The following is a 12,297-nucleotide window of genomic DNA, read 5'->3' as shown; positions in this document are numbered from 1 at the left end:
TGGCTCTGAATTCTCCATTTAGCAAGAAAGAGCCTCGACTTGATATTTCAACTCCCCAGGGCTCCGGTGGTAGCAGCATCTTTAAAAATCATCCCTTCTTTTGATATTTATTTAGCACCTATTAGATATCAGTCTCTGTGCGAGACTCTGAATATGCAAGCCTGACTAAACCAGACTAGTCCTTCCTTTGTGGATCTATAAACCTCTAAATTTCCTTCTAATTCAATGCCTGGTGATTTATTAGTGATTCTTTCTCTCTCTGTCTCTCTCTCTCTCTCTCTTTCTTTCTCTCTTTCACACACACACACACACACACACACACACACAAATGTAAGCCCCGTGACACCTACTTTTTTATGTTCTTTAGCTCCTATAACTATACCTAGCAGATGTTCTGCACTCAACACATGTTTAATTAATGAACAAATGAATGAATGAATGAATGATTGTCTTCGGGGGCAATGCTTGGCAAACCAAGGTTCTCAAGACTAGGTTTGGACAACCAAGCAACAAACTAACAAAACCAACCTTCTAGTGTCCCTAAAACCATCAGAGATCAAGAGAGTAAGTTCTCTCTCATTACATTTCGAGGATCATGGTTCTGGCCCCAAAGTCCCAGCCTAGCATCTTCCCTTTTTTCTACATTTCCCATTTTCCTCTCCATTCTTTTCTCTCCAGAGCCGTCAAGTTCTCAGCCAAGCTTATGGGGCAGGCAATGGCCAAGAGGGTCAAGGCGACCATCCTTTATGCCACAGAGACGGGCAAGTCGCAGGCCTATGCTAAAACCTTGTGTGAGATCTTCAAACATGCCTTTGATGCCAAGGTGAGTAGGGGGAAGCGCCAGCTCCCTGGCCCCCATGGTATGTATAGTTGGAAGGGGAGAGAGTGGAGTCAACAGAGAAGAACCTTTGAGAATGGATGATAGCATATCCCGAGGTAGCCATCAACACACATATGCACATCCACCTAAGTTTCAGGGGACTTTGATGTCCTCTCTTCCCATGACCTTCTAGGAGTCTAGGAGTCCACAAAATGAAACCCCATCTCAGAGCAAAATCTTAGAGGGTTTATGAAAAAAAAAACATTCTGGGGTCAGCTTGGGAAGCTCTGAATTAAACACAGTTCAGTGGGTTTCTTTGCTGAATGACTTCTTGGAGGCTTGAATTTGCAAGTCTGTACGGCTGACCCTTGAAAAACATCAGGGTTTCAGGGGCACTGAAAATCCACATGCATCTTTTGACTCCCAAAAACTTAACTATTGTTGACCAGAAGCCTTACTGATAACATGAACAGTTGATTGACATGTTTTGTATGTTACATGTATCATTACCATATTCTTACAATGAAGTAAGCTAGAGAAAGGAAAATGTTATTAAAAAACCATAAGGAAGAGAAAATGCATTGACAGTACTGTATTTATTGGAAAAAATCCACGTATAAGTGGACACACACAATTCAAACCCATGTTGTTTTAGGTCAGCTGTATTCTAATCCCCCAATGAGAAGGAGATAGAATATAAACATGTTTGTGCATGGCTCACTTATTTTCAAGGAGCCTCTCGGAAGTCTGGGCTTCCCTAGAACCTACTTGGAGAAATGTGGCCCAAGAGATGCTAAGATAGAGGGCAATAATCTTCCTTAAGGCAGGGATCTCGGACTTACTTGGCCCAGGCCCCATACTGCTGGAGGGAGGATTAGCAAGGAGACTGAGCAGACCTGGTCAGATCCAGCCGGGCCATTCCCAGCCTAAAAGTGGTCAAGAAGATTCCCGGATCAGTTGGTTGTAAGAAGCCCAACGATCTCAATCAAGATCTGTGTCTATTAGCGGCCAACCCCTTCCACCATTGCCCCAGGTTCTTTGTGGTCCTTCAGGCCACTGTGACTTTAGAAAGGTCCCACACTACCAAAAAGCTTTTAGTGCTACCCACTTGAGCCCATTGAAATAGTGACACCCAGAACTTTTGGTTCTTCTTCCAAAGGAGATGGCTCAAGATGACTCCTCTTTTTCCTCTCTCTTCTTCTCCTTCACTTTTTGTTCTCTCTTACCTCTTCTCCTTGTCACCACCTCACTTCCTCTCCCCCCACCATCCCTTCCCCCTCACCCACCTAGGTGATGTCCATGGAAGAATATGACATTGTACACCTGGAACATGAAGCTCTGGTCCTAGTGGTTACCAGCACTTTTGGCAATGGCGACCCCCCAGAGAATGGGGAGGTAAGACGAGCTTTCACCTGTTCTAGCATGTTCCCCATCAGGGGGAAGAAGGAGGGGCCTCAGTTACACCTGCCGTTCAGTTAGCAAATCCTCCCAGAGCCTCAAAGCCCACGACTTGGATTTGGATCCAAGTTCACAAAGATTTGGGACAATTCCAAGACCTCAGCCTATTGGTGCCCACTGATGAGCCAATCTTTAGTGACAATGCTGTCGCCTTAGTGAGCTACTTCTTTTGGAATGGATGCTCCAATTAAGAGCTTGGCATCCCCTGCTCCAGATGAGAGAAGTAAAGTCAATACTACTTGGCAATGAGAAAGAATGAAATACGGCCTTTTGTAGCAACATGGATGGAACTGGAGAGTGCTATGCTAAGTGAAATAAGTCATACAGAGAAAGACAGATACCATATGTTTTCACTCTTATGTGGATCCTGAGAAACTTAACAGAAGACCATGGGGGAGGGGAAGGGGGAGAAAAAGTTAGAGAGGGATGGAGGCAAACCATAAGAGACTCAAAAAATGAGAATAAACTAAGGGCTGATGGGGGGGTGGGAGGGAGGGGAGGGTGGGTGATGGGCATTGAGGAGGGCACCTGTTGGGATGAGCACTGGGTGTTGTATGGAAACCAATTTGACAATAAATTTCACATTAAAAAAAAATGTGTAAAGAGAAAGCCATAATGGGGATTTGTGTGCTGGGAATTGGGGGTCCACACACTGTAGCCCTTTTATCAGCTGGCCCTTTCACACACATCTGCTGCCCAGCCTGAACCCCTAACCATCTCTAACATCCTGGCCCCCAGAGGCATCAGGCTCCTCTTTTACCAGCCAGGACCCCAGATGCTCAGTGCCCTACCCTATTCTGGGTTCATAGACCCATGCTTCACATTTTACTCCTCTCTTGGCTTCCAGAAATTCGGCTGTGCTTTGATGGAAATGAGGCACCCCAACTCCGTGCAGGAGGAAAGGAAGTAAGTGAATGACCCTCCAGGGTCACATGACATACTCTGTGGGTAACTGAAGATTGTCTTTTGGCATCTGGGGTTCACATTTGGGTTCTGGCTGGGTTTTGTGACCTAAAGCCCATTTGTGAGCATTTTTAGCTGGTGGGTGTCTGGAGTCTACTGGGGCTGATATTTTGGCTTCTCTGGTAACTTCACAGCCCCATGTCTCAGTTCCCTTGTCCATATAAATACCTGCCTTAATTTCTTGTAAGAATCAAAGGAGAAAATAGATATAATAGCTATAAGCGTCTTATGAAAACTTAGAAGCCCTATGTAAATACCAATTCTTATTATCTTTCCCCTTTGGAAACTACATTCAAAAACAGCAAAAGTGAGCTCCTTTCCCTAAAACTTTTCCATCAGACGCTCATGGTGGAGTTGTAGCTAATGTAGAGGTTGAGTTCAGTAGATAAGATACCTCATAAGGCAAAAATGAAACAAACCAAAAAAACCTGTAGCCAAAAGACATTCATGCTGAAATCGCATCCCAAGGTCAGGTTGGGTTCTAAAGATATTTCCTAAGGTGACAAATACCTGTAATGATGACCACCCTTGCGAAGCCTGTAAGTCCCCCCTAAAGTAGACAACATATAGCGTGTGCATGTTGAGCTGTCTTTCCATTAGGCCAACACGGCGTCTCCTCCAGCATGGAGCAGAGCAGACGCCACAGCTGACTGGTGTTTGGAGACGGCGGTCTGCGGAAAACCTCTCCTGGGTTTCTCTTAGCCAAGCACCTGTTGCCAAACTCATATACGTTCGTTCCATATCCAAGGGATAGCTGAGTCCCTCATGATCGGTCATCTTTGACCATGAGCACCTTAGTCCTCGCTCTCCCTGCCCTTCTTTCCCAGGTGGCCATCACAGGCTCCCCCTCACCCCTCCTTCAGGGAGAGAGAGGGCACCATCCATTCTCCCCTCTAGGTACCCGGAACCCTTGCGTTTCTTTCCCCGTAAAGGGCCTCCCCTCCCCCAAGGTGACACAGAAGTCCATGGTCTGGCTGCAGCCCGTGACAGCCAGCAGAGGTAGAGTGCGTGTGTGCATGTGTGTATGTGTGTGCACGCGTGCATGTGTGTGCAGGCGTGCGTGTGTGTGCACATGCATATGTGTGCGTGTGCATATGTGTGCAGGCATGCATTATGTGCACGTGTGCGTGCATGTGTGTGCGTGTGTGCATGTGTGTGTACCTGTGCATGTGTGCACATGCGTTCGTGCACATGTATATACCGCGTTCATATGTGCATGCAGGCGTGTGTGCGCAAGGCGTGTGTGATTGTGCACATGTGCACGCATGTCCGATGCCCAAGCATCCAAAGCCACCTCTGGGTATCAAGGAGACCTGCCCTCTAACCCAGGCTGTGCCACTAACTCACTAAGCAGGCTTGAGCAAGGCGTTTGACCTCTCTGGACCTCAGTGTTTCTCATCTGCCAAATGGGGAGAACCCATCTCTGCCCTGACCACCTCTGGGACTTGTTGAGAGGATCAAAGGATAAAAACAAAGAGGAAAGCATTTGGAAAAACCGCAAACCTCATACAAATACATGTGCTGTTATTTTTAACCCACAACCATCAACCATCCCTCCCACACTAACAACACAGCCACCCCCTGATATGTTGCATGACTTATTTGGAGAAGTGACTCAGTGTGAGACTATTTTAGGGCAGAAAATACACTTACATATATTTAGAACTTTCCTGATGCTGGAACAAAAACTTTGAAGAACATCCAGCTTAGAAACCCTGCTGCCAGAATGCACAGTGTCTTTTTTTTTCTTTCGTCTTCTGCACTCATATTTGTTGAGCTGTTGTGTTTTGGTTTTGGTCTCTTGTTTTGGGGGGAGTTGTTCTGTTTCGTTTTTTTGGTCTGGGGATTTTGTTTTTGTTTTTATTTTGTTTTTGCCTTGTCTGAGAACAAACCTGACCACTTTTAGAGGAAAATGGGGAAACTGGATCTTTTTTTGAAGTCTCAAAGCTCCTGAGCCTCTCGTGCTGAGGTCTGAGTTCCAGTAACATCTTCTTTCCCCTTCAAAATCATTTAATAAGAAATTCAATCTCTTTTTATGCCATGTCTCAGTGCGGAACGTTATCCACGTTGACTTGAAATGGGAAATGTGACAGATCCTTGAAACATCCAAGGACCATAACTTGATGAAGAGAGAGTATTGAATGGGAATTGTCCAGCACGATCCAATGAAACTTTCTAAATGCTCTATGTCTGTGCCATCCGATAGGGCAGCCACTAGCCACACGGGGCCCTTGAGCACTTGACATGTGGCCAGTGCAAGTGAGGAACAGAATTTTTAACTGTATTTATTTTGAATCAATTTAACTTTACTTTTAAATAGCCACATGTACGGGCGCCTGGTGGCTCAGTTGCTTAAGCGTCCGACTTCGGCTCAGGTCATGATCTCACAGTTTGTGGGTTCGAGCCCCGCCTTGGGCTCTGTGTTGTCAGCGCGGAGCCTAGAACCTGCTTCGGATTCTGTGTCTCCCTCTCTGCCCCTCCCCCACTCTCTCTCTCAAAAAATGAATAAACATTAAAAAAAAGGGTTTTTTTAAATAGCCACACAGAGATACCAGAGTGGACATCACCAGTTAGTTCCTGGCTACTCAAAGTGAGGTCTGGGGATCAGCAGCATTGGTGCCTCTTGGATGCTTGTTAGAATGCAGAACTTTAGGCCCTGCCCAGATCTGCTGAATCAGAATCTGCACTTTCTAGGGTGCCTGGGTGGCTCAGTCGGTTAAGCGTCCGACTTCGGCTCAGGTCATGATCTTACAGCACATGGGTTCGAGTCCCTCATCCGGCTCTGTGCTGACAGCTCAGAGCCTGGAGCCTGCTTCAAATTCTGTCTCCTTCTCCCTCTCTGCCCCTCCCCCGCTCATGCTCTGTCTCTCTCAAAAATAAATACACATTAAAAAAATTAAAAAAAAAAAAAGAATCTGCACTTTAACAGCATCCCAAGATGATTCTTGTGCTTGTTAAAATTTGGGAAGCAACGAAGCGTTCTCTAATGGTTAGGGGGTGGTCTGATCTATTCGTGACTTTTTTGCCAATTAAATCGTTTTGGCTGTCTGGCTCTCAAGATCCCTGAGTTGAGTATGGTCGGAAATCTCTTTAAATACAAGTGGGGTCATGTGCAGATGGCTAGCTCTAGTGGTGGGTAAGTTTATCCATTCTGGAAGAGTCCATGGAAGTGTTATGGTCTCAACCAACATGCAAGAGAAGGTCCTTGAAACAGGACCTCAGGGGGAGGTTCCAAGCCAGAGCTCACAGGGTCTCTTCTGTTTTGGCAGGAGCTACAAGGTCCGATTCAATAGTGTTTCCTCGTATTCTGACTCCCATAAATCATCAGGCGACGGGCCAGACCTCAGAGACAACTTTGAGAGTGCTGGACCCCTGGCCAACGTGAGGTGAGCAGGGGTCAAGGGCCTCAGGGAAGCCATCTTGGGGAACTGGATTTAGTTGCAAAGTGGGCTTAAGGTTCCTCCCTTGTATTCCTGTCCGTCTCTTGAATAACCAGCTGCACTCTAGCTCTCTGGGGACTCCCCTCGCCCCATTAAAGCACACTACCCAGACCCCTTCCTATGCACACTCTGTCAGAGCCCCATCACCCAAATCTCGCCCCGTCATCAGCACATCATTTGTGCCGAAGGATGTTAATCCCTGGAAATTACTCAGTAAGCTGCCCTTCCCAATGATATGTTACACCTAATAGAAACTTCTGGAGACACCCTGCCATGCCCCAGTGGCTCTCAACCTGGGACACACATCAAAATCATCTGGAGATGTTTGCAATATACTGATAATCAAGCCCCATTTCCAGAGATTCTGATGTAATTGGTCTAGAATTGGGCAAGTATTGCCTTTTTTTTTTGTTTGTTTAATTTCCCCAAGTGACTCTAATGTGCAGTCTGATTCAAAAAATACTGGCCTAACCCCATGTTTACCAAAGGGCAGTGGTCACATACCAAGAGATCATTTTATATGGGATACGGGCAGATATTTTATATTTCAACAGTTGGGAATGCGGTCCAATGAGCATTTAGAAAGAAAGAAAACTGCAGATCCCTGGTTTCACAGATGTTTGTGAAAACAAGGTTGATGCACACTGAGTATCCGGGCCTGGCCACAAATCTTTCCGACCTTTGCTGACCGAACCTTTTCCTACCTGCTCAGGACAGTGCTCAGTAGATGGTACACATCACAAGGGGCCCTGGATATCGAAGTCTTATGCCCCGTAGTGCACGTTGTAATAGACTTTATTTTTTCCAAGCAGTTTTAGGTTCACAGCAAAACTTAGAGGAAGATACAGAGAATTCCCATATATCCCCTCCCCCAACAGAAACAGCCTCTTCCACCAGCAGCATCTCCATCCAGAGGGGTCCGTTGGTACGGTTGATGAACCTACACTAACACATCATCATCACGCAAAGTGCGTAGTGTACATCCGGGTTCACCCTTGGTGTTATTTTCTATGGGGTTTGACATCAGTGCGTTGTTTTAGTTTGACATTGGAACACCAGTTTTGTGCGTTGACGGCCGGACCCGTTTTTCTCTTGTTGAATCTATCACGGCTCAGAGCAGGCATTGGCAAGCTGTAGCCTGGAGACCCAATCCAGCCTGACCACTGTATGTTTTTACACAACCCATGAGCTGGGAGTGGTTTTTGCACTTGAACATTGGCAATTCACTTGAGGATAGAAACCGTTACCGTTGAACCCCAATTAAGCAAAATGCCACCCACCCCCCCAAACAAGGAACCCCAGTCTCATAGGTAGACATATTATTAAAAAATCATCCTCAATAACTGTAATTAATAATTTTTTAAATTTTTATGTCATCAATAAAAACGTGCAGGAATTTGTTTTCTCTCTGTTACGAAGGCATCCCCATAACAGCTTCGATTTTGTTTCTTGGCCTAGAAACCTAAAAATATTTACTCTCCGGCCCCATGTCTAATAAGTTTGCCAATTCCTGGTTGGGAGGCTTAAAATGGGAAGTTTGAAACCCCCAGGTGAAGGTCATAATGGAAACGTGAGTCTAGGAGATGACTGGGAGGCAGGTCTTTAGGTGCATCGGGAAACGTATTAATGCATGAATTACCCGAACCATCTGCTAGTGAACACAAGTGGTTTTGGTGAGGTGGTGAAGACAAATTCAAAGCAAGCTAAACAGCGGTAATAAGCAAATAATAGTATCAGCAGTGGTCACATATGGTGACGTCGTGAACGTAAACATCGCATGTTTGAGGAACAACGGCTTAACCACAAAGCCATTACTCATGCTGGGAATTTCCAGTCTCCACTGGACTGAGGTTAAGGGGGGCGTGGCTTGGGAAAGAAGTTCCTGGCCCCCCTCCAACCAGTCCACTCCTAGTTATCAGCTCTCCTGTCACACCATCACCCTTGGAGGAAAAGGTGAGGAACCCACCTCCAGGAAGGGCATGAGCGGGCAGGTGGGGGAGGGGGGCTGAGGGGGCAAACACTGCCTAATCCCATGTGCTTTCTTTAGAAAGCCTCTACAGCCAGGGAAAGAAGGGCAGGAGAGGAGAAGAGGCCCAGAGAGGAAGCATGCATGTGCAATTAAAAGCAGATGTTAACCCATGCTAACCTTTACCTGACCCGTGAGACCCCCAGAGCCATGTCAAGTGCATTCTCCAATGACAGAGAGAATGGGAGTCCCTTCCCAGATTCCCCTCCTCCTCTCTGCTTCCCCCATCTCAATCTTTCGCCAACCTGACCCCTTCATTCTAAACAAACGGATTGGGAGGCAGAGGCAGAGACAGTATGAAATAGCCCGCACAGATCCACGCCTGGGCTTGTCTGAGATGACAGTCTCCAGCAGAAAACTCCAGGCTAGGAAAGACGTGGGGTGGGGCGTTCTCGTCCCACTTGTGTGAACCTGTCACTTCTGTCCCAGTGACGTCGAGACCCACAGCCAGGACCAAGTGTCAGTCGGACAGTCGGGCCGCAAGAGCGGCCATCTGACACACAGCCCTCCCTTCTCATACCTCAGTCAAGGCCACACCACCTTCACAGAGAGGAAAATCTCATTAACCTGACCCCCGCTGATCCAAGCAGCCACGTTTTCTTGGTGGTACCTATGCAGAGAGGGTTTGTGAGGCAAATTAATGCCAGAGACATTGCAAGGGGTGGAGTCAGCATCTTTATAAGTCTTCCATCCCCTTGTAGAAGCACCTGTTTACACACCAACATTTGATGTGGGGTTTTTTAAGTTTTTATTTTAATTCCAGTTAGTCAACACACAGCGAACATTTGACGTGCTAATGGCAAGGCCTTCTGATCTCGTTAATGCAGGTCCCTGAGGACTTCCGTGTTATGGTTTTCATTACCTGTGTACTTAAAACTAATCTGCTTGTGTCCCTTGTAGAATCCAAGCCCTCCCATAAAATAGACTAATTTCTCCAGCTTAGAAAGGGGCACACAAGACACAGCCAATGGTTCTGGGTCATCGCTATCCCCAGCTCATCCTCCTTAGGACCATTGGGAATTTTCTCCTGAGGATGGTCATACCTTGCAGAGACCAGAAGGAGAGGAGAAGAGGCCCCAAGGGCTCCCAGATTTTTTAAAAATGGCCTAACCCAGGTGGGCTTGGGGCTGTCTGACCACCATGGGCTAATGGAGATGCTTCTGGAGATGCCAGATGTGTTAGTCTGCTCAAGCTACTGTAACAAAATATCAGAATGGGTGGCTTCAACAACAGAAATTTATCTGCTCACAGTTCTGGAGGCTGGAAGTCCAAGATCAAGGTGCCAGTAAGATTGGTCTCTGATGAGGCCTCTCTTCCTGGTTTGCAGACGGCTGCCTTCTTGCTGTGCCCTCACATGGCCTTTCCTCTGTGCACATTCAGAGTGAGAGAATGCTATTGGGTGTTTCTTCCTCTTCTTCTAAGGACACAAGTCCCATTGGACTAGGGACCATCCTTATGACTGTATTTAACCTCAGTTACCACCTTAAAGTCCCCATCTCCAAATACAGCCATATCAGGGGTTACAGTTTCGATATATGAATTTAGGGGAGACGTGGAGTCCATAAAACCAGAAGCCCCTCATGCCCCACAGTCCCCTAACACAGACCATCTGTTGTCTCCTCGGCAGGTTCTCCGTCTTTGGCCTTGGCTCCCGGGCTTACCCTCATTTCTGCGCCTTTGGACATGCCGTGGACACCCTCTTGGAGGAGCTGGGAGGAGAGAGGATCCTGAAGATGAGGGAGGGAGACGAGCTCTGTGGGCAGGAAGAGGCTTTCAGGACCTGGGCCAAGAAGGTCTTCAAGGTAACCACCTGCCCAGATCCCAGAGACCCAGGGGGAGAAGTCATGACCCCTGAGACCTCCAAAGACAGAGTGCCTACACCATATGAAATAGAAGAAACCTGAGGGAACTTCTGGTGTTTCCCCACCGTGTGTCCAGCCAGGATACAGCTTTAAACAACTCACATGAGTTTGGGTGGCCTTCAAACATACATTCTTCACCCAGAATCTAACCTCCTGCATCATGGGCAAGGAGTTGGTCTATAAAACATTGTGCTCTTGGAATTTCACAGCTGGGAGGAATCCATCCCATGCTTACATTTGGTAGACAAGTAGACAAAAAACCATAAAGTAGGTTAGCCACACCAGGGGGCTGTGCCTCGACGTGGAACTCAGATCTCAACGATTTGTCTACTTTGACATACTTATCCCTCTTGAGCTAGATCTTTGCTGACCAATGCAGGAGTTGCCGGCCCCATGTGCTATTTAAATGTAAATGTGAATGAATTCACATTCAGTAGGATGAATGGACAAGTGAATATAGTATGTCTCTACAGTGACATATTATTTAGCCATAAAAAGTATAAAGAACTTATACCTGCTACAACGTGGATGGACCTTGAAAGCATTATGCTAAGTGCAAGAAGCCAGACACAGAAGGTCTATGATTCCATTTAAATGAAGTGTCCACAATAGACAAACCCATACAGACAGAAATTAGAGTAGTGGTTGCTAGGGGGTTGGGGCCATGAGAGTGGGAGTGACTGCTGACAGGTACAGGGCCTCTTCTGGGGGAGGAAGATGTTCTGAAACCAGATTGTGGTCGTGGTTGTGCAACTTTGTAAATACACTCAAACCCACTGAATTGTACATTTGAAAGTGATGAATTTTATGTTACATGAAAAATTTCTAGGGGCGCCTGAGTGGCTTAGTCATTTAAGCATCTGACTCTTGATTTCGGCTCAGGTCACGATCTCGTGGTCATGAGATCAAGCCCCACGTTGGGCTCTGCTCTGATAAAGTGGATCCTGCTTGGGATTCTCTCTTTCTCCCTCTCTCTCTGCCCCTCCTCCCCCTCTCTCTTTCAAAATAAGTAAATAAACATTTTTAAAAAATTTGCATATGTATATGTACATAGAAATAATTAGGTGATTAATTATAATATATAATATCGTATATGAAGACAGAAATATTATATATTGCATAATTGCAGAACTATATTGATATTACATAAAATAATTAAATATATTTATATACTATAATAGATGTATAAAATTTTAATTTTTCATTAAATATGTAACTCTATTTAATATACACATATTAAATAGAAGTTAAAAAACTCTATTTAATATACACATATCATATAGAATTTAAAATCTCATTCCTTGGCTGTGTATTTCATATTTTCAGCAGCCACAAATAGCTATTGGTTACTATATGAGACAGCACAGAACATTCCCATCATGATGGAACCTCGTATTGCACAGGGCTATTCTAGACATGAGGTCACAGGGGAAGAAATGAATAATGGCCTTCTATCTGCATGGGGGCATGATTCGATTGGCCATCCTGGGAAAAACAGAAAGCCATGAATACGTACCTGCCACCTGTCACCTGCTCCTTCCTCCACCCTGGAATGCATTCTCTTCAGCAGCCCCAGGAGAAAGTGGATTAGGTAGCTGCCTATCATCCAGTTGGCATTTTCCGTCCTGCATGTAAATGCAGATAGAAAGAGGGGAAACTGAGGCCCCTGAGCTAGAAGGATATTTATGGGGGGAGGCTGTGTCCATAAGCCTCTTTCTGGATTTCTTC

At 46.0% G+C, this 12,297-nt stretch overlaps 1 protein-coding gene across 4 annotated transcripts in view; it reads left to right on the top strand.

The window, feature by feature from the left end:
* Positions 1–12,297, top strand: part of NOS1 (nitric oxide synthase 1) — a 184,413-nt gene that overhangs the window by 145,787 nt on the left and 26,329 nt on the right. For 3 of the 4 annotated variants that reach the window (XM_045456924.1, XM_045456926.1, XM_045456925.1), the window contains exons 14-19: positions 679–823; positions 2,111–2,215; positions 3,126–3,184; positions 4,139–4,240; positions 6,511–6,627; positions 10,335–10,509. In XM_045456924.1, coding sequence (XP_045312880.1) covers positions 679–823; positions 2,111–2,215; positions 3,126–3,184; positions 4,139–4,240; positions 6,511–6,627; positions 10,335–10,509 — 703 coding nt within the window. The remainder of the gene's footprint in view (positions 1–678; positions 824–2,110; positions 2,216–3,125; positions 3,185–4,138; positions 4,241–6,510; positions 6,628–10,334; positions 10,510–12,297) is intronic. The other variant, XM_045456927.1, reaches the window with a different exon arrangement.

Source organism: Leopardus geoffroyi, chromosome D3 (genome assembly GCF_018350155.1).
Source record: "Leopardus geoffroyi isolate Oge1 chromosome D3, O.geoffroyi_Oge1_pat1.0, whole genome shotgun sequence".
NCBI classification, from domain to species: Eukaryota; Metazoa; Chordata; class Mammalia; order Carnivora; family Felidae; genus Leopardus; species Leopardus geoffroyi.
The sequence above is the reverse complement of the archived record's forward strand: the minus strand, read 5'-3'. Positions and strand labels throughout refer to the sequence as shown.